General features: G+C 39.5%; 1 protein-coding gene across 1 annotated transcript in view; it reads right to left on the minus strand.

The window, feature by feature from the left end:
* LOC114027765 (janus kinase and microtubule-interacting protein 2-like) overlaps positions 1-22,361 on the minus strand; it is an 87,378-nt gene that overhangs the window by 22,457 nt on the left and 42,560 nt on the right. The window contains exons 12-19 of the mRNA XM_027841896.1: positions 21,920-22,018; positions 20,598-20,696; positions 17,564-17,617; positions 16,029-16,094; positions 13,169-13,237; positions 11,274-11,351; positions 7,902-8,105; positions 2,505-2,570 (exon numbers count right to left, since the gene is read on the minus strand). Coding sequence (XP_027697697.1) covers positions 2,505-2,570; positions 7,902-8,105; positions 11,274-11,351; positions 13,169-13,237; positions 16,029-16,094; positions 17,564-17,617; positions 20,598-20,696; positions 21,920-22,018 — 735 coding nt within the window. The remainder of the gene's footprint in view (positions 1-2,504; positions 2,571-7,901; positions 8,106-11,273; positions 11,352-13,168; positions 13,238-16,028; positions 16,095-17,563; positions 17,618-20,597; positions 20,697-21,919; positions 22,019-22,361) is intronic.

Consider the following 22,361-nt stretch of genomic DNA (forward strand, 5'->3'; position numbering starts at 1 on the left):
TCAGGAAAGGAAACTGATATGTCTAAGGTTGCACAATTACTTGGAGTTGTGGTATTTTAATGCATAGGACACTGGACTTGGAGCCAAGAAGACCTGGGTTCAAATTCTGTCTCAAATAATCAGTAGCTCTGTGGAAGCCTGGAAAAACCACTTCATAGTCAGAATGAGGTACCTCAGGCAAGTCCCAATTCCCCAGTTTCTCAAAGTTTTCTCATCTGTAAAATGGGAATAAAAAGAAGACCTGTGTCTACTTTCTCCTTGTCACCGGAATTCAGTGAGCCAAAGCATATCAAAATGCACTGAAAAGTAAAAGTCACTACATAAATGGCGTAATGGTAAAAATACATGATGTCCCTTATAAAATACAAACTCCCTTAGGGCAAGGATTGTTTTGTTTTTGTCCTTCTATCCCCAATGCCAAGTCTATTCCCTGGAACATAGTAGCTATTAATAAATTCTTATTGACTGAATGACTGAAGTTCAAGTAATGACCCCAACATTTACCTCCTGTGTGAATTGGGGAAAATCTCTTAGCCCCATTTTCCTTCATCTCTAGAGAGAATTATATTTGTATTCCCTGTCTAGAGAAGGGACTTTGGCAACCTCAAAGTGCTATAGAAATGTTGACTTCATAGTCAGAACTTTTTCTTCAATACTAGCATAGTTTCTGTAGTAGTCAAAGGACAAAAAATGCAATCTTTGGCTGAATTCAATTTTCCCATTGTATTTTAGGCATGGAGAGATGTGGGCTCCGTGGGTAGAAGATGCCATGGAACTAGACCAGTCTTGGGCTGGGGTAGGGAAAAGGACCTCCTTTGTCTTCCGTGATTTTCTTCAGTGGCTATTTCAAAAAATGTCTGACTTGCTGCTATTTTATGGCTATGGGAAAACCTGTTTAACATGGTGCTTTTTGAGTACAGAGATATAGGGACTCCTAAGGTAAAGGAACTTGATGGGGTCAGAGGAGCTGACTCAGCTGTGGGTTTCCCCTCTAGCCACCACATTGCCCATGGCTCCAAACCAGGCATCATAAGCTTAAACATGTGCAGGCAAGATGGGTATGGCCCTGCTCCAGTCATGCAAAGGGAAGGGAATGGGAATCTTTCCTCTCTTCACCCTACCTATACTGTAAAACTCTTTAGCAGGACCTGCCTTTCACATGCAAAGAGACAGTGAGTTTCTGTGATTGGTGCACCATAAAATTTTGAAGAGTTAAATTTTGAACATTTTGGAAAATACAGGCAAATCAAACTAAATATTTTGTACAAATGACAAAGTATGTGTTTCTGAGTTGGATGTACTGACAAAACCTTCCCATTATTAAGTGTAATAACAATAGTTCACATTTCTATAGCACTTTGAGGTTGACAAAGTCCCTTCTCCAGACAGGGAATACAAATATCATTCTCTCTAGAGATGAAGGAAAATGGGGCTAAGAGATTTTCCCCAATTCACACAGGAGGTAAATATTGGCGTCATTACTTGAACTTCAGTCATTCAGTCAATAAGAATTTATTAATAGCTACTATGTTCCAGGGAATAGACTTGGCATTGGGGATAGAAGGACAAAAACAAAACAATCCTTGCCCTAAGGGAGTCTGTATTTTATAAGGGGACATCATGTATTTTTACCATTACAACATTTATGTAGTGACTTTTACTTTCCAGTGCATTTTGATATGCTTTGGCTCACTGAATTCCAGTGACAGGGAGAAAGTAGACACAGGTCTTCTTTTTATTCCCATTTTACAGATGAGAAAACTTTGTGAAACTGGGGAATTGGGACTTGCCTGAGGTACCTCACTCAGTGGCAGAGTCAGTACTAAAACATAAATCTCCTAAATTCCAGTCAGCACACATTGTTTCTGATCTAATGACCAGCCTCAACTCCTCATATGCCCTGCCTCCCCGTCCTGCATCATACAAATACAGTTATCAACTTCGGATGAGCTAAAGTTCCTGGAGTCAAAGTCCCTCTCTGGATTGTTTGGTGCTTAGGAGAATAGATTCATTCTTTCAGACCACTAGGGGGAGCATGCAGTCCACTATCTGCTGAGCCCAGTGCATTAACTGGGTCTCTGTCATAATGTGAAACAATCAACATGCCTCTTGGTAACTTATTGCCCCAGGGGAAAAAAAGAAATGTTTTTATTATAAGCAATGGGAGGGGGAGAGGGAGGGAGGAAATGACCAAAAAGGGAGCCCCAAATCATGGGATTCTGAAAAGCAAAATACATGCATACACACATACACACACAAATTAAAAGTATAAATAAAGATGACTTTTAAAGACTAGGAAACAAAGGAGAAGGGAAGATTAGATGAAGACCTGAGGATAAGTGAATGCAAGGAAAAAATTAGGGTTAGAGAAAGACTATTCTAAGGCCACAGAATAACCTTCAAAGTCTTGAGAAGTGAGAAACCAGACGCGAAAAGGAATGCGGATTATATTTGGATTGTTTAAACAGATCAAGACCAAAGCCACTATTGAAGTCAACACGTACCTTTTCTTCTAAATCCTTTATTTGTCTTTTCTGGATATCAGTTTTGTCTTCTAAGTCTCGGATTCTCTGAAATCAAAGACAATAGTCTTAGCTCCAATGAGAGATTCAAAAATCTACTTATTAAAACAGTGTAACTCCTTCACTCCTAGAATCCTGGAGTGGGGAGGGGGTTCAAAGGGCAAGTCATCCAATCTGGAGTTGAAGTCCTTTTTACAACATCCCTGACAAGGTCATCCATCCTTTGCTTGAACTCTTGCAGTGATGGGGGAGCTCAGGACTTACAGAGGCAGAACATCCAGCTTTTGGACAGCTCCAATGATCAGGGAGCTCTTCTTTACACCAAGTGTAAATCTGTCTCACCTATTGCTGCTGGTTCTGCCTTCTCAGTTCAGCAAAACAAATATAGTCCATTTTCTATAGAACAACACTTAAAATAATTGAGGACAGTAATCTTGTCTTTCCCCTCCTTCCGCACTTCATCTTCTTTTCTTCCAATTAAATATACCCAGTACCTTCAAACAATCCTCTTGTAGCTTGGGTTCCAGTGCCTTTACCAGCCTAGGTGCCCTCTTCTGGGCATAAAGTTACTTATAAAACCATAGCTACCAGCAGGTGGAAACTACTTACATCAGGAGTCAGGAACCTGTGGCCTTGAGGCCACATGTGGCCTTCTAGGTCCTTGGGTATGGCCTTTTTCTGTTTTATGGAACAACTCTTTTTGCTTAGGGGATTTGTTCTGTGAAGTTTGGTTTCAGTCAAAGGGCTGCATTTGAGGACTTAAAGGGCCACATGTGGCCTCAAGACTGGAGGTTCCCCACCCTTGATTTAGAGTCATACCTAGAAGGTATTTACCTGATTGGGAAAAAAACTATGATAATTATGAATTATCAACAATTGGAAAGAGTTGCCTCAAATACACAGTGAATTCTCCATTCCTTGAGGTATTTACACATAGATGAGATCATGAGATCATAGATTCTTACCTAGAAGGGACCTTAGAAGACATCTAGTCCAGCCCTTTCATTCTTTACAGATTCAAAATCTGAGGCCCAGAGAAGTTAAGCAACTTCATAGTCATACATCAGAAAGTAAATATGAGAAACAGAATTTGAAAGCAGGTCCTTAGACCTCAACTTCAGCATTCTTCCCCTTGCATCATACTGCCTCTCAAAGGTACAAGAAATTCTTGCTCAGATATGGGACAAAGTACTTGACCTCTAAAATCCCTTCCAGCTCCAAGATCCTTTGAAAATACAGACAACAAGGTCTTTTTTTCCTGCCATTTAGTGACTTTCTACACTAAGCAGTAAAGGCAGAGCCTCATAATCCTAGGATTGGAGATATATTTCAGAGTAAGCCTATAGGTGATAAGTGAATCCATGTGAATGGATATGTTCTATCTGGGATAATCTTAGCTTTTAATATGTGCAATGCTCATGAATAATAAAAACAATCACTCTAAAAAGAATCCTTTGCCTGGGGACTGTGAATTGGTCTTTAAAAATATTTTGATAACTATTTCAATAGAATTGACTTTCATGGTAATCCTATGTATTTTATTTTCTGTATTTAAGAACCTTATTCTCAGAAGGGGCCTTCCTCAGACTGCCAAAGGGGTACATGACACAAAAGTAATTAAGAACCCCTGCTCTTAAAAAAATATATTTACATATATGTGTATGTGTATATATGTAAATGTGTATATATACATATGTGTATGTGTATATATACATATACGTATGCATATATACATATGTGTATGTGTGTATGTAATTTAGACTTTTTACTAATTAGGAAAGGCTCCCACCTTGATCCTGAATGGTTAAAGTTTTATCCATTTGAGAAGTCCAGCCCAGTCAGAGTATTCTTTATGTCCTGATTTCCAGGGACCTGTGAAAAATTCTTATGATGCCTGGCCATTGAGAGAAGCTACAAGGGGTGTGATGAAATCAAAGCATTCTCCCCCACAGCTTCTCCCTTTCAGCCTCTCTAAGAATGTGTCTATTGCTACTGTCATAATGGCAGTTTGATGTTTACAGAATATTTTCCATACAACAACGAGTATCTTATCATCCCCAGTTTACAGAAGAGTTCATATCTTATTCTAGAATCAATAGAGAATCTCTAAAAGTTTTTGAGCAGAGGAGTAGCATGGCTAGATCTGTGTGTTAGGAAAGTTCTGTTGGCAACTGTGTGAAGGATGGACTGCAGAAGCGAGAGATCAGCTGCAATAAAACCAATTGGGAGGCTTAAACAAAAATCCAGGGAGAGGCAACATAGACTTCAACTACATAACAGTTTGGGTATGTATGTGGGAGGGAGGTGGGGAAGAGATAAAGAGAGAGAGACAGAGAGACAGAGAGAGAGACAGAGACAGAGAGAGACATATAGAGAAAGAGAGACACAGAGACACAAAGAAACAGACAGAGACACAGAGAAAGAGAGACAGAGAGACACAGACAGAGAGAGGGAGAGAGAGAAAGGAAGAGAGAATGTGTATTATATATATACACACACATACACATAAATACATACACATACATAGATATATATGTATCTCATTATGGGCAAAGCATTCTGTTGGGCACTGGGAGAAATGCAAAGATTAGATAAGACAGTCTTTGCCCTCATGAAGCTTCAAGACCACTAGAAAAATGGAGTATACACATGGAAACAGATAAGTACTCATATCTCACAAAGAATATAATATCCCATATAATTTTATATTCTACTTATTTACTTAGAAAAAAAATACATCTGTAAGGTATGTGAGAGATGTACAAAACAAAGGGCTCTTTAAATTCCTGAGTCATGGAAGATCATTCTCATACATCTAAGGGATAGTCACAACCTGTGAGGGCCTAGCCAACCTCCCCACTAATAATGATTCACATTTCTGTGATCCTTTAACAGTAATGGATAATCTCACCTTTAAATATCTGGATTCCTGACCTCCTTGCTGATGATAACTGAGTATCCTACTGATCTTGACATCTACCTAGGGCCTCCTACTTTATCACTACCCATAATCCCAGAAAAGCAAATGATTACAATGATGATTAATAGTTTGTTAATAACAGATTTGTTTTGGGAATTTGTGAATTTTTTAGTTTTTTTTTTTCATGGTTTCCCCCATGAAAGTACTACTCCTATATCTCACTATGGCATGGAATTGACCCTGGGTTCTCCAAGGTCATGCCAGAAGAATGTAATTCTGGTAGATTTTACCTGGGCCCAGTGATGAACCATGTATCTGTGACTGGAGTTCTATCTAGCCTAGGTGTTTGGGCTGAAGAAAGTTGGCAGATTGGTCACTGGGTGATATGGCCACAGCAACTCTCAAAGACTACCCATTAAGTGGTAGAGAGATTGTGAAAGGGAATGGAAGGAATACCCATACCAGAAAACTTACAGCTCTTTGAAGTATTATTTATTGATTCAATTTCCCTCGCCTTGTGTTACAGATATCTCTAATTACTTCTCTTCCTGGCCACAGATAAGAGAAAAAGCTCTGTCTCTGATTTTCTATCTTTCTGCATCAGTCTCTTTGTTTCCCCTTTTCTCTGATCCCACAGAGATTCTCTGAGGCTCAAACTGGGCTTATGAGTGGATGAATATTTTGAGGGGAAGAAGAAAACATTCCCCCTGCCCTGTGGAAATCTCCAAACAGCATGGCTGGAAAAACAAGGCAGTGAATTTCAAAGACAATTTTATAATTGCTCACTGTTTTTGGAGTTTAACTGGCAAAGAAGATGTACAAACGAAGAGTAGCTTAGGATGTTTAGTCTCATTGAACCATATAATTTCTGAGTTGGTGGAGTCCTCAAAGATAATCTAGTTGAAATGTTATCTGAATAAGAACTTTCTCTGTAATAGTCCCAATCACACAAAAGTCATTGGTTTAATTGGTCATCTAGCTAAATGACCAGTCAAGTTGGTTATCAAGCTTCCCCTTGAAGATTGCCAGTGATAGGGAACTCACTAAGGTAACCTGTTCCATTTGAAGGCCCTTCTAAGAGTTGGGAAGCTTTTCTTATATGATGATGAAATCTTCCTCTCCATAACTTCTATCCATAGCTCCTACTTCTACCCTCAGGCATCAAACAAAATGAAATCTAATCTATCTTCCACTAGATAGCTCCACAGATAACAAAAGACAGTTCTCTTATCTACCCTAAGCCTTTTCTTCTCCAGGCACCTCCCCTCCTCCCCCAGCACAGTCCTTCACCAAACCTTATATTACTGGGGCTAGGATTAGGATCTGTGATTTCATTAGTACAGGGAGCTTCTAGATGAGAAAACTCCTTCTACTAAAACAAGTTGGCACCTCCTCTGCAACTTAGAACCTCCATTGCCTAGAATACTAAGAGCTTAAGTGATTTGTCCAAGATTATACATCTATTGTGTTATCAGGGCAGCATTTGAACCTAGGTCTTCCTGGCTTTGAGGACAGCTCTCTAGCCACTGTACCAATCATGGCTGAAAGAAATGGAGATGTTTAGGGAGAGGAGAGAGGACTATTGGGGTTGGCATGATCTCCTCTTTCAAATATTTGAAAGATTACCATTTAGGAGATGGATTAAAACTTCTTTTGCCTGGCCTCAATACTGAAATGGAGTCTTAAAAAAGGGATCTAAATGGAATGTATTCCAGAAAGTTTTTTTTAAAAGTGTACTTATTTTCTCATTGAAATGTAATAATTAGTAACAACAATAATAATGACCAGCATTACTGTAGAGCCTACTATGTACTAGGCACTGTGCTAAGGGCTTTACAAGTATTATCTCATTTGATCATCATACAACCCTTCAAAGTAGGTGCTATTATTGTCCCCATTTTACAGTTAAAGAAATTGAGACTAACAAGGGTTAAGCAACTTGCTAAGGTCACACAGTTAGTTAAGTACCTGAGGTCAGATTTGAGCTTAGGTTTTTCTGACTCTAGGCCCAGTGCTCTAGCCAACCTAAGTCACCTAGCTACTTTGACAGATTGTGATTTCTGCACTAAGTGTGAAGGATAACACATGAATTTATAGTCTTTTATTCCAGGGTTCTCTGTGTGTTTTTACTACTATGGTGTAGTAGATGGAGCATTGGGTCTGGAATAATGGAGACCTGAGTTCAAATTCAGCCTCAGACACTTACTAGCTGTGTGACCTTGGGCAAGTTACTTAACCCCTGTCTGCCTCAGTTTCCTTATCTGTAAAATGGGGATAATAATAACACTTTCCTTCCAGGGTTGTTGTGAAGATCACATGAGATAATACTATTCCTAAAGTGCTTTGCAAACCTTAAAGCGCTAGATCAATGCTAGCTAATCTCATGACTGCAGCCCCCCTTACATCCTCCAGCTCTGCAGGTCTCTCTGAGTCAGGATCCTAGTTCTCATCCCCCTCACCTGGTGGGCTTGTTGTAGCAGTTCCATTCTCTCCTGAAGTATCTGACAGTCGTATTCTCTGCTCTTTCTCAGCATCTGCCTCCGTAACTTTTCCACTGCTGTCCTTAATTCTTCTTGTTGCTTTTCACTTAGTAATTCTCCAAACTTGATCACAGTTTCTTGCTGCAAAGCATTATATAAAGTTGCTTCCAACTCCTGGATTCTCTGATAACACAAGGAGAAAAATTTATTAAACCTTGCTGGCCTTTGAGTAGCACATTCTGGGGTCACTGATGTCTACTTCTGAGACAGCTGATTTGAACTTGATCTCTGTGAAATTCAACCCTGGGAGAGGGAGGAAGCACTGCTAGGCCTCCCGTGAAGGAAGGGGAGCAGGTGAGGAGTTCCTGTGGGTCTCAGCTTTGATCTTCAATTAGAATATAAGCGCCCTGAAAATAGAGATAGCTTCTTTCTTCGTATTTATACACCCAGTGCCTGATGCAGAGTAGGCACTTAATACTTGTTGATTTATTGATTGACCAGCAGATTATATAGTCAGGGTGATATAACATGGTGTCGTGGGAAAGAGTGTTGTATTTGGGGGCAGAAGACTTGGACATGCATTCCAGATCTGTCATATATCAGCTGTTTGGCTTGGGTAGGTCGCTGAGTTTTTCTGAGCCCCAGTTTCGTTCTCTGTAAAATGAAGAGTTTTGACTTGATGGTCTTTGAAGTCCCCTCCAACCCCAAATCCAAGGACTCTAGGCTTTATTCTTGATGTGTACAACTTGAGTAAACATACTCACTGTCCCTGGGAATGATCAAGTGAGATCGAAGTTTCAGCCCCACTTTCAACTTGGGGATAGAAAGGGCAAATACAGGGAAGGGAATGGCAAAACCATTTACTTTTTTTTTAAATCAATTCTGTCCTATGATCCTCCCTTAATATTTTCTTCATCCATGTGCACATTCAACCTGCCTCTCACACACGCAAATCATTATTTTTCATTTGTACTTTATTCATGTTATACACACCTAAACACATTAGCCGTGCATATTGATATATTGATATCTCACAAGTATTGTTGTTGTTCAGTTGTTTCAATTGTGTCTGACTCTTTGTGACCCCATTTGGGGGTTTTCTTGGCAAAGATACTGGAGTGGTTTGCCATTTCCTTCTCCAGCTCATTTTACAGATGAGGAAACTGAGGCAAACAGGATTAAGTGATTTGCCCAGGATCATGCAGCTAGTAAGTGTCTGAGGCTGGATTTGAACTCAGGTCTTCCTGACTCCAGGCCCAGCATTCCATCTACCGTATCATCTAGCTGTTCCTCTCACAAGTATTGGACTCCCATAAAGTTCTCCTCCAGTGAGTCATCGGAGTATGAGGGTAACTAGGAGCTTTCAAAGGCAATGCTAGTGAATACAAACTCTGGTTGTTCCTACCAAGGTGGAGAGTGTAGACTTAGCAATGGACCATGCATCTACTTTTCAGAGCACTAGTCTAGTTAAGTATTGAGAAGAACTCATCACCAGAAAATTGATCACTTGTGATTGAATGTTTTTGAGCCATAGCATCTCTTGTTTTTCCTCTTCTTAGAATACCCAAGTTGACTTCAAGGCTCAACTTAAACCCCATGTCCTATTGGAGACCTTACCTTATCCTAGTGCCTCCCCAACAAAAAATTAACCTGTATATATTTTGTACATACTTATATGCATTACGTGTTTTTTTCCCCAGTAGAATATAAGCTCTGAGAGGGAAAGGACTGTTTCATTTTTTGTCTTTGTATCGCCAGCATCCAGCACAATTCCTGGCACATAGTAGAAGATTATTTAATAATGGTTTTTGATTGATCAGTGATACTTACAGAGAATTCTAACTCTCTATAAGAGGCTTTTCAGCCTTTTGGCAAAGATGAAAGATAGAACATCCCCATACCAATGAAGTAATAAATCCTCAAAGCAAATGGTTCACCTGTAAGGTCCAGAGCACATAATTCTCTCCCCAGGAATTATCCAACCTACCAAGGAGGCAATTAATGGCAACCAGTGCCAATGAAGACATCTATTTTAGACTGGCCTTCTTCCTTTTGAGTTGCCATGGGGCCATGCAGGGACAAGTGAGTGCAAAGAAAAAAGGCAGAGCCCAACAACTGGAATTAGGTATCAACTCAAGGAAGCAGGGAAGGTTAGCAAAAAAAATCCTGCCCTGTAAACTATGACTATTAGTGTGGGGAACTGAGCAAAATGTTATATTCTCTGACACTGGCATCTACTCACAACAGTTTTCTAATAGAGTTCCAGACTCTTGGGAGTCTTGAAAAGTTATCATTTGATTTCACTATTTGTCCTAAAGAATCACAACTTGTAAAGACTAGAAGAATCCCTAGAGATCATCCTATTTAACCCCTTATTTCACGCATAAGGAGACATATCCAGAGAGCTCACATAGCAAATGGCAAAGCTGTGATCAGAACCTAGTCCATGGGATCACAGCTTCAGCACTGCAAGGGACTTCAAAGGCCATCTAGTGCACCCTGCTTCCCTCATTTTTACAAATAATCAGAGTGGGGAAAGGTAGGTGACATGTCCACAGTCACACAGGAGAAAATATCAGAGGTGGGATATTCTGATGTTTCCTACATTTTCTGACTTTAGATACAGAGTTGTTTCTACTGTACCATAGTACTCCCATACCTAAGTATCTTTCCATCTCTTTGGTCCTGTCCCACAATTCCATGTTAAAAGCAGCATATGAAATGTTTTTTTATTCTAAATGAAGTTGGTCTAAATGAAGATTATAATTTTGTTTTGAAAACTAGTCTTCTGAGAACTTTATAATACCATAAGGTGTAATTTTAGGGAAAAGGATTTAGATCTTCAAAAGACCTGAGAGATGATCTAATCACATTTTGTCATACGCCAATGATTTTAGGGCAGTAGTGTCAAACTCAAATAGAAATGAAGGGTACTGAAGCATGCATAAAGATCCCTGTGGACCACATATTGACTTAGAAAACCACATACTGACATTATCTATGTTTCATTGTCTTTTTAATTTATTTTGTTAAGTATTTCCCAGTTAAATTTTAATCTGATTCTTCTGCACTGAGTCATATATTGGCCTCATGTTCGATACCTTTGGTTTAAGGAATTTGCCCAAGGTCATATCACACAGATTAGTGATTATAAAGAAAGCCAAGATTTGAGCTCAGATGTTCTCTCTCTAGATCAAGTTGTCTTCCTAGAACAACACTGGTATTATAAAACTAGGATTGGATGTGCTCATCTACATCCCACAGACCATCTAGTATAGCAAAGGAATTGAATTTCTACTCTATTTTATGTGACTGGTAAACCATGACATTGTCTGGGTGATTTATACTTACCATGTAAGCTTGATCAAGTGCTTGTTTCCTGTAGTCTAATTCTTCCTCCAAGTAACCTTTGATTTTGCAGAATTGTTCCTATAATCAAAGTCCATTTCGGTAAGCCAAAAGAGACAGGTGAGTTAACTGGGAGGTGTTGGGAAATTACTAGCTTATAGGAAGAAGTTGGCAAAAATAGTGACCATATGGAGTCATTGGGGGAGTGAGGAATATTTCCAAATAAAGCAATAGAGAACCCAACAAACCCCCCAAATGCACAGAATGTCCCAAAGTATTACATAAATGATCAATATGAGTTCCTTTTCTAAATCCATAACTGGGAGGTCATCTTAAACTCTTACCTAGGGCAACATTGTCTATAATAAACTAAGGGTTGTCATAAAGGGATTGTGAGAATCAATGAGAGGAGACTTAGAACAATAGAGTCATGGAACATCAGAATTGGAAGGGAATTTCAAGCATCGAATGGTAAAATAAAAGGAATTTTAGACATCTTTAGTCCAGTGGTTCTTAAACTTATTGGTGGCAAGGTCCTGTTACACTCTCAAAAATGAGGACCCTCCAAAGAGCTTTTGTTTATGTTGGTTATACCTATTGGTATTAACCATATTAGAAATTAAAATGTCTCAATATTGTTATAAAAGTAATTTTGACTTTGTGGTTTCTTTAAAATGTTTTGGGTTTTTGGGCCATACTTTGAGAATCACTGTTCTAATCCAAACCTCTCATTTTAGAGATGAGGAAATTGGCTCAGAGAGGTTACAGGTTATGAGTGGCAAAGTGATATTTGAACCTAGGTCATAGGGGTATAGATTTATAACTGGAAATGACTTTGGAAACCATCTGGTCGAACCCTTCTTTTTTTACAGAAGAAGATCCTGAAACTGATAGAAGTTAAGGGACTTGTCCAGGTAGTACGTAACAGTTTTGGGATTTGTATTTAGATCTTCTGATTCCATTTCCTTTCAACTGCATCATGGTTCTCTGACTCCAAATCTATCACTGTCCCCATTGTGTCTTGTTCTTTTTAAAGCTGGTTAAATTTGAAATTATTTTTATTTTTACACTAATATATTTGGCATTTTTATAACAAAGTCCTTATCCTCATAGAGTGGAGGTGACCCTGGTGACTCTGATAGGTCTTATCTAGCTTGAAAGTTGGCAAATGTAGACCTGGTGGTATTTCTGTCATCTGAGAATCAGTTAAGTGTGGAGAGGGGAATTTGGGCATTGGACACTGCGTGTTGAAGTATTCTTTTTGTTTTTGTTTTTTTCCCTGACACAGCAACTCACAAAGAGTATCGTTCTTAGAGGGGCTATCATCTGCATGGAGGATGGAATTTCCACACCTGGGAAATCATGGGTCATAAGTTTGTATTTGTATGTAGCACCCACCAAATGTGTTTATAATGCCTCATAGAAGGAGCACCACAATATTTGCTGGGATGATGATAATAATGTAGAACAAAGTATTGTTCTCTTCAAAAATCCTTTCTTGAGCCCTGTTAGTGTCTAAGAATTTTGAGGCTTTCTAACTTGCAAAGTTGCTGAAGGTTACTTCGATAGGTAAAGGTAGATAAAGAATATTTGAAGGATCAACTATCCACAAAGATAACCTTTGGGTCTGTTTTCTTCATAGCAGCTTTTGGAAAAAATAAAAACAGGATTTCATGTTAACTGAAAGGATGTGACACGATTGTTACAGATCTCTGAGTATTTGACTCTAAGGAGGGTCCAAAACCACCCCATCCCTCAACACATGTAAAGATGGGAAGATGTCCAACACATGCATAAAGATCAGGTGAAACTGGCCAAGGGCTAAGTAGCGATTTGCCATCATCTAATCATCCTTCTTGCTGTAGAATGAGCCATACGAAAGACATCTCTGTGCTTACCATGTCACTCTCTAGCTCCATCATCTTCTGATGTAATGCAGCTTCTGCCCCTTCAATCTGCTGGATCCACTATAAGGCAAATAGGATAGAGATCTATGACTCACAGGGTCATCTGATACACTTCCTGAGCAATGCACTTATTCCTTTTCTATACCCCTTCCCCGTCTGTCTCTGTCCATCTGCCTGTCTGTCTTTTCTCTGAAAATTCAGGGAGCACAGACTCATGTACATTGGAACTACTCTTTGACAATGGTATCAAAACATTACACTAGGTAACACAATGAACTCCCAGTGGATACAGGAACTAAGTACAAAAGATCATAATATAAAAAATAGAGCAGAAGGCAAGAATATAGATTTAATTAGTGTGGTCAGAGGTAGAACTCTTAACTAAACAAGGGATAGAGTTGAACAAAGAAGATAGAATAGATAAATAAGAATAGAAAAGCTTTTGCACAAACAAAAAACAGTTAGAAGAGAAGCAGTTAATTGGGATAAATCTTTGCAGCAAACATCTCTGATGAATTTCGGATAGCTAAGATACATAAGGAAATGATAGGCATATATAAGGAGAATGGTATCCACTGAATTGCTGACTCTCAGAGGAGAATAGGATTTCAGGTATCTCCAGTACAATCCATTCAATCCATAGGTGAACAAATGGTCACCTAGTCCACTTGAAGACACCCAGGGCAGCCCATGCTACTTTAGGACAGCTCTGATAGTGAGATTTTTCTTATGTTGAGGTATAATCTGCCTCCCTGGACTCTCTTCCTATTGCCCTTCTCCCCTCCCCTTCTCACTGCCCCATTACAGCTTGTCGTGCCTCTGCGGCTGAGTTGAACAAGTTCTTTGGGATAGCCCTTCAAATACTTGAGGAGATAACATCATGTCCCAGTTGAGTTTTCTCTTCTCCAGACTAAACATCTCGAGTACCTTCCACTAGTCTACATATAGCATGGTTTCCGGTCACCATTCTGGGTTGAGAGATGAAACTTCCTAAAGTATGATTTATTTGGCTTTTATGTGAAAGATACACAAGTACTCAATAAAACTACACAGATTCAATTTTTACGATTTTGGTAAAATGATTTCATCTTTGGCATCTCTAAATCCTTTCACTAAAGTTCCCCCTCTAATGTCTCATATGACACAGGTGACTAAATTCTTGAGGGTCAGATCTGTAGAGGAAAAAGCTCTGGAAGGTCCTATCAGCCTCTAAAAGCTTTCAGGTATAGGCCTGGTAATGAATTGCATACCTGTTATCTGAGGACAAAGCAAGCTGAGCATGGAGATAGGCTCATCATCTGAAATGTGGCTAACAACTGAGGAGCTTTTCCAGCCACAGCAATTCACGGGAATTATCTACTAAGAGGAGTTGTGATCTCATCAATTGAGGATGAAATCAATTTTTTTTGTTGATTTTTGAGTCATTTTCAGTCATGTCTGACTCTTTGTGACTCCATTTTGGGGTTTTCTTGGCAAAGATACTGGAGTGGCTTTCCATTTCCTTCTCTAGCTCATTTTATAGAGGAGAAAATAGAGGTCGAGTTAAGTGACTTGTCCAGAGTCACACAGCTAGTAATGGTCTGAAATCATATTTGAACTCAGATCTTCCAGACTCCAGGCCTGGAGTTCTATCCACTGCGTCAGCTAGTTGCTTTGCATAGCGGTTTTGTTGTTTGAGGTTTTCTTGGCAAAGATACTTGAGTGGTTTGCCATTTTCTTTTCCATTGCATGGGGTGGGTGTTTAAAAAATATTTGTTTAATTGAACTCAATTGAACTGACTCACGCTATTAACATGGGGTCTTTTATCACTGGGATAGTTGCATCCATGTCTTTTATATATTTAGGACTCTAGAAAATACCTTGAGTGTCTCTATACTCATGTGTGCATGTCTAGCCTGTCTATCTTCTTGATAGTACACCAATCTTGAGGCCCACTGAATGCAATTCAAGAATGCCTGTTTCCTTTACATTCACATTCAAGGCAGCTAGTTGGCTCAGTGGACAGAAGGCCAGGTCTAGAGTCTGGAAGACCTTTGTTCAAATTTGGCCTCAGACACTTACTAGCTATGTGACCCTGGGCAAGTCACTTAAAATTTTAGAGGTGGAAGGGACCTTTAAAAGGTCACCTAGTCCAACCTCTCCATTCAGTTGAGGAATCTGAGGCCTGAAGACAGGAAGTAAGTGACTTGCCCAAGGGTAACATAATGAGTTGGGGGCAGCTTTTGTTCATTCTGTCATTCTCTATTCCTGGCATTCTGCATGTCACTGTCATTTGTAATGTTAAAGTGGTTGGATTAAATCTGGTGTAAGTTTCTATTTTAACATCCAGGCCCCACCCCCCATCCCATCACTGGACCTGTCCCTGACCATATAGCTGTGAGGATGTGAGGATGAACCTTCACAGTCCTTAGGGATTGTTTGGGTGATAGCTTCACCTAATCAGGTATCTAATCTGCTAGGTATTTTACTTTTGAAATATTATAGTATAGAAAAATTCAGGAATCATTCAATTTTTAAGAGTTTCTCCTCCATTTGATCTCATTTGATTTGATTCTCCAATTATGATCTCCATTTGAGATCATATTTATAATACTCTCAGCATAGTGCCTTGCATATAATAAATACTTAATAAATGCTTACTCCATTTGGTTCCCTTCTTATACTCTTTATATATATATATATATATATATATATATATATATATATATATATAATTTGTTAAAGGGTCTCAGGGCACACGGGCATGTGCAAAAGGACTTGCTGTCCTTAGCTCCTGAATGGACAAGAAAGAGTACCTATTTCATAAGGTGAGATATTGAGAATATTAGAAAAATTGGCATGAGGTTTTACCTTTTCCGCAAGGGACAGCACGGTGCTGGCCTGAATAATGGCCACTTGCTCTTCATTCCTTAAATTCTGCAAACAAACAAAAGCAAGAGTGCTTAAATAGTGAGAATGATCTATCAATACACACCAAACTACTACTATGTAATTAACAACAACGATAGTGGCTGGAAGTCCTGGTTAAATACCAAGGAAAGAAGGTTAAAGTGGGTTATGGAAATAAGCAGGATACCACAGGATCATAGTCTTAGAGATGGAAGGATCATGAGATTTAAAGCTGGAAGGGAGCTTAGAATTTATCTAGTCCAACCCTCTTGTTTTCACACAAGGAAATTGAGGCCAGAGAGAGAAGAAGACAACTACCTAAGGTTATACAGGTAGGTAGCAGAGGCAGGGCTGAGATTTAAACTGAGCCTTCTGAGTACAAGTCCAAAGCTCTTTTCCACTGTGTCAATCTCAGCTAAAGTCGACATACACATCTTCAGTTTGGGGTTTAACATTTAGCAAACAACAATCTCTTGTTGAGGAGTCCAATTTTATCTTTCTTGTTTTCTTCTCTTAATTTCTGGCTTTCATATTTTACCATTTCTACTTGTTAATGAATGGTAAAATAAAATTTATATAATGAAATGTAAAAATGCTGAGTAATCATGATGTCTATTCACATTGTGCTCCAAAACACTGATGTTTGTGTGTAACCTATTTGTACACAGCCTCCAGCTTGTCCTGATCCTCAACAAAGACACAACACAAAACATTTCCAAAGTGCCTTTAAAGATGATTATCTTTCTATCTCTGGGATCTTGCCCTAGCTAAACAATATTCCAAAAATGACTTTATTAATAGTCAAAATGGAATGTTATGGGGAAAAAGGCATAATGTAAAGCAAAACAAAGAACAAACAGATTCTCTTGATAACAGACTGATAATCGTTTTAATTGAATCTGCTTTCCCTTTTGACAATTTTTCAAGGAGAATTAATGCTGGTTTTTTGGTTCTGGGGACCAAAGGGCATTATTCATCAACAGACCATTCAGTCCCCCTAAAGACTACCCCCCACAACTGAGCTAATTCCTAGCCACCCTGCCTAGAAGGGGTTTTCAGGAAGAAAAAGGTTGACAACCTACTGGCCCATTTTTTTTTCTCCCTGGGGCTAACATCAACCCTACCACTTAGTGTCATTGGCAGGGAGTATAGCCAATTAATTTCACACAGGGTGCCCTGAAGGAACTGTCAGATGGTAATTACCTTTAATCACTGTAAATGTGGCCCCAGTCAGATATGGAACCTGCAGATGAAGACCTCTTTATCCAGAGCCATTGATGCCACCATTTCCTTGTCCCCTGAGTACCTTCACCCCTCTCCCATTCTTGGTTCTAGGGCTTGCTAAAGAGTAATCTTTTCAGGGAGTCAAAGTTTCTGTAGCCAAATATTGCCGGTCTGATATTCCTTTGTCCATGCTCTCTTGGTAAGGATTTCTTACCTGTTACTCTATAAATTAGACACTTACTGAATTTAAACAACTCATTGCTTGCACTTACCCCATTGTCACCCAGAATGTCAAGCTGTTTAATAAGGTCCGGGATGCTCACATCCTGCAACGACAAGACACAAAAACAACACAGATCTTTGTGGGTTTAAAAAAGGAGCATTTAAAGACCATACTTTCTTGAAGTCTTTTCTAAATGTATTTTGTATCATTTTATTTACTTCAGTACTTTTAGGAGCTGTGATTTCCTCAGTAATATTACTCCTTACACACAGGTAGATTGCAACCCCTTTGGCATCAGAAGATGAGCTCTGGGAGTTGCTATGGCTAAAACACTTTTCGCTTTGTAGTCAACCTGGTGATTAGTCTCTTAGTATTTATATTTCTCCTCGGGTAAAAGGTACACTGTCCATCCCTAAGGATGGACATATCTCAACTTTTCCAATGAGATGGGACCTGCCAAAGCTTGTACTTCACTGGTATAGCCTTTGAGATCCATAGAGCACCTGTATGATATGATGAGCCATTAGAGGAGGGCTTAAATGGGGAGAGGGAGGATGGTACCAAGGGCAGAAATAAGGAGGTCAGCCTTGGCAAAGAGAAGGGCCGCTTCTTTGTCAGAAATGAATAAAAAATGACAGGATGGAGGATGATCAGAAATTCATGCATAAGCTCTCATCATTATCCCCCTTAGTGTTCACATTCACAAAGATTTTAAGACATTCCTTGTTGTTGTCCAGTTATTTCAGTCATGTCCAGACCTTTGCGACCCCCTTTGGGGTTTTCTTGGCAAAGATACTGGAATGGTTTCCTTTTTCCTTTATCAGTTCATTTTATAGATGAAGAAACTAAGGCAAACAGGGTTAAATGACTTGCTCAGGATCACAAAGCTGTAGACAGGATTTGAACTCAGGAAGATGAATCTTCCTGACTTCAGGTCAGGTACTCTACCCACTGTGCCACCTCTACATGCATTATTATTTGTTCTTCACAACAACTCTGTGAGGTGCTACTATTGCCCCCATTTTACCAAGGAGGAAGCTGGGGCTAAGAGGGGCTAAATGACTCACCCAGGTTCACAGAATAGGGACAAGGGACAAAAGGGGCCTGTGATTTTATTGATATGAAGAACTCCCAGATAAGGAAAGTCCCTTTGCCAATGCCAGTTGTCACCTTCTCTGCAACTTACAGCCTTAGAGAGTTGTCTAGACATAGCAGTGGTGCCAAACTCAAACAGGAACCAGGGCCACTAAACCATATTCTCTTCTGGCCATATATTGGCTTAGAAAACCACTTATTAACATTTTCTATGTTTGATTGTATTTTTATTTATTTCATTAAAATTTCCCAATTTCATTTTAATCAGGTTTGGCAGTATTTGGGAATGTTAGATGTGGGGGTGATACTCTGGGAAGTGTGTCTAACTCTTCTGGTCTAGAGAACTGAGAGGTCAGCTGACTTGTCCAGGATCACACAGTCAGTATATGTCAGAGGTAGGACTTGAACACAGTTTTTTTCTGACTCCAAAGCCAGTTCTCTACCCAAGTCATGCTCCCTCTCATATGTGCCTGAGGTCACACAACTAGGAAATCACAACATCATACATTTAAAGCCAGAAGGTACCTTGGAGATCTTGTTATTCAGTCATTTCAGTTGTGTCTAACTCTTCTTGATCCCCTTTTGTTGGGGCGGGGAGCCTTTGGCAAAGATATTGGAGTGGTTTGCCATTTCTTTCTCCATCTCATTTTACAGATGAAGAAACTGAGGCAAACTGGGTGACTTGCCCAGGGTCACACAGCTAATAATTAGTGACCTTCCTGACTCAAGGCCTGGTGTTTTATTCACTCTTTCACATTGCCATTTTATTTCTTTAGCCTTTTGGCATGGATAACAGTCTGAGAGACTGTACTTTTTAATTTGGTGTTGTAATGCAGTTTAATTCTGCTGTTTACATAAGAGAGGGTTAATTTCCTGAAAATGCCTACTATCTCAAATGTAAAAATTCAAGAGCCACCTGGGTCCTTGAATAAACATCTCTGATAATTACTTCCAGTGGATTATGGGTTTTGTGGTTTACTCAAAGGAAAATTTGAAGAGGAAACAGCAGGTTGTTTGGACATTTAATTCAAAGTTAACTTGGTCATCTCTCCTTGGATTACGTATTCCTCTACAGCCTACAATGATAATGGCAATAATGACAACAACAATAATAGACATTTATGTGGTGCTTTAAGCATTATATAATCATTCAGCAAATAGAGTTTCAAAGCATTTTGTATCTGATCCTCATGATGACCCTGTAAGGTGATGTTATAGGCATGATTGTCCTCTTTTTGCAGAAGAGGAAACTGAGAGGTCAAGTGACTCACCCATAGTCAAACAACTTGTAAGTGCCAGAGGTGGGTTTGAAATCCTTTCTGGATGCTTTATGTACCTCTCTTACCTGTGCATATGTTGTTCCCATGAGGGCGTGAGCTTACATTTTAAATGGTGCCCTTGGACTTCCAGAACCTCTCTAAGACTATAAATTACAGAGCATCAATAGAAGGAGTTTTCTTCTATCATGAATGAAATCACAGATCTGATCCAGAAAAAAAATTTTCAGCACCAAAAACAATGCCTGGCACACAGTGGGCATTTACAGAGGCTTACTGAATTGAGCCACAGTCTCTAATTCATTCAATTGCCACTAGATGGAACCATTTTCATCTGCTTGTATAGTCATGGCTCAAGTATCAGGCAACAATTTAAAGGCAGTAGAATCACCATGGATATGGATCTGGAAAAGACCTCAGAGGTTTTCTAGGTCACCCTCACACACACACACACACACACACACACACACACACACACACACACACACACACTTTACAGATGAAGAATCTGAGGCCTGAAGAAGTTATTTGTCCAAGGTTACATTGAGCATGAGTGGCAAAGTCAGGATTTTAATCCAGGTCTCTTGACTCTAAATCCAACCCTTTCCACAGTACCTTGCTGCCCATCCTCATCATTTTCCCAAATCTCAAATCCCTGATCTAACCCCTCATTCAATTTTTGGTCAAGCAGAAAGGTCTTCATTGGCATACCTTGACACCTTCTTTCATGCAGTATATCTGTAGAGCGCTTACGCCATCAGAAAATGGATGAATTTGTAGATTAAATGGAGGTGATCTTCTTTCTCTTTCCTTGAAATACATGGGAAGAGGAGGAGGAGGAGGAGGAGGAGGAACATTGGAATTAATCAAGTGGCAAGCATCAAAACACTTAATCATCTGTGTAGGTCTTCTAGTAACTTATTGATATGTTGCTTATGAGAAAGTCTAAAGAAAAAAGACTAAGATTTAATTTCATTAGAAAGGAAATAGCTAACCTACTAAGTGAGAAAATGAGAAAGTATGAGCATATTTATAAAAAGTGATGTTCATTCAACTAGCCATATCCTGGAAATGCAGGGAGCAGAGTGGCATAAGGGAGGCAATTTAACTTGTATGAATATTTAGGGCTTTCCAACATCCCAGGGAGTAAGCTGTTGTCCCTGGGAGTAGAGCAGTATAGCAACGGGAAATTCAGCTGATGGATCTACTCTAGCACATTAAATTCATCTGACTTTCTGAGTCAGCCATGTGGGCTATATACAGGAAAGAGCCTACCACTTAGAGTTTTTTTAGTGGAAGCTAATCAAGCATTAACAGAGATCCCTAGGCTAATGGGAAATGACCATAGTGAGTTATTATTGCTGGCCCATCACAGAAAAGTAGAGACTGGGGATGGGGAAGGATGTTTCTTAGCTTTCACATGCTGGGATATGTCTGTCAAAGTCCAAGGCAGACACCCGTTGAAGAAGTCCAAATCAGATTTATTATCTTTACTATAGATTACTGAACTTTGGTTACGCTAATCAAGATACTTCCTGATACATGAAAATATGCTTCCCAGCATTCCCTTCCATAAACATGTTTAGGACCAGGTGGTTCCAGGGTTCCTTTCCTCCTATTATTTCTATGACTTTTTGATTGCAGAGAATGTTCTAAGACACAGAACTTTTGGAGATCTTTGGATTCTCTATTTCAATAAAGTTCCCTCCCCCCATTCCCTCCATGGCTAGATCATAGATTTAGAGTTGGAAGGGAACTTGGAGGTACAACCACCTCATTTTACAGATGGGGAAATTGAGGCTGAGGGAAGTTCAGAGATTTTCCTAGTGTCGCACAGCTGATAAGTATCTGAAATAGGATCTGAGCCCATGTCTTCCTGACTCCAAATCCAATGAAATATCCACTACATCAAGCTGCCCCTGTCTAAAGTTTATCTGAAAGACATGAAATGGATAGAACTGGAGTTCAGGTCAAGTGCTTGAGTTATGTTCAGTGGTTCCTCCGCCCTGTGGGTGAGTATTGCCCATCCTTACTTCCAGTTCTAGGTTTCGGAACTCCAGCAGCTCATTCTGGTCTCTGGCATCCTGCAGTTCCTGTTGCAATCGGTTGTTTTCTGTCTCCTGTTTTTCTATCTAATGGAGTAAAGGTGGAGTTAGAGAGGACCATTTAAAGAGCATTGTAACAGCAAGTAGCCACTTTATTGTGCCTTCTGGTTTATGAAGCAGTTAACTCCCAAGGCCTCTGTAAGGTGGGAAGTATACAGATAATCATCTCTTTTTTCGAATACGGAAACAGAGGCACAGAAAGGATGGGTGATTTGACCCTACCCACAGAGGGAGAGTCAGGATTTAAACTCAGATCTCTTGATTTCAAGGCTATTCCGTAGCCCCTGTTTTTGCAAAGTTATTACTTTCATAGAAGGTATTCATTCCCTCCCCTTTCCAAAAAACAGACAAAAAAAGGTGGCTAAGAAGG

Source organism: Vombatus ursinus, unplaced genomic scaffold (assembly GCF_900497805.2).
Source record: "Vombatus ursinus unplaced genomic scaffold, bare-nosed wombat genome assembly UNPS02014863.1, whole genome shotgun sequence".
Taxonomy (NCBI): domain Eukaryota; kingdom Metazoa; phylum Chordata; class Mammalia; order Diprotodontia; family Vombatidae; genus Vombatus; species Vombatus ursinus.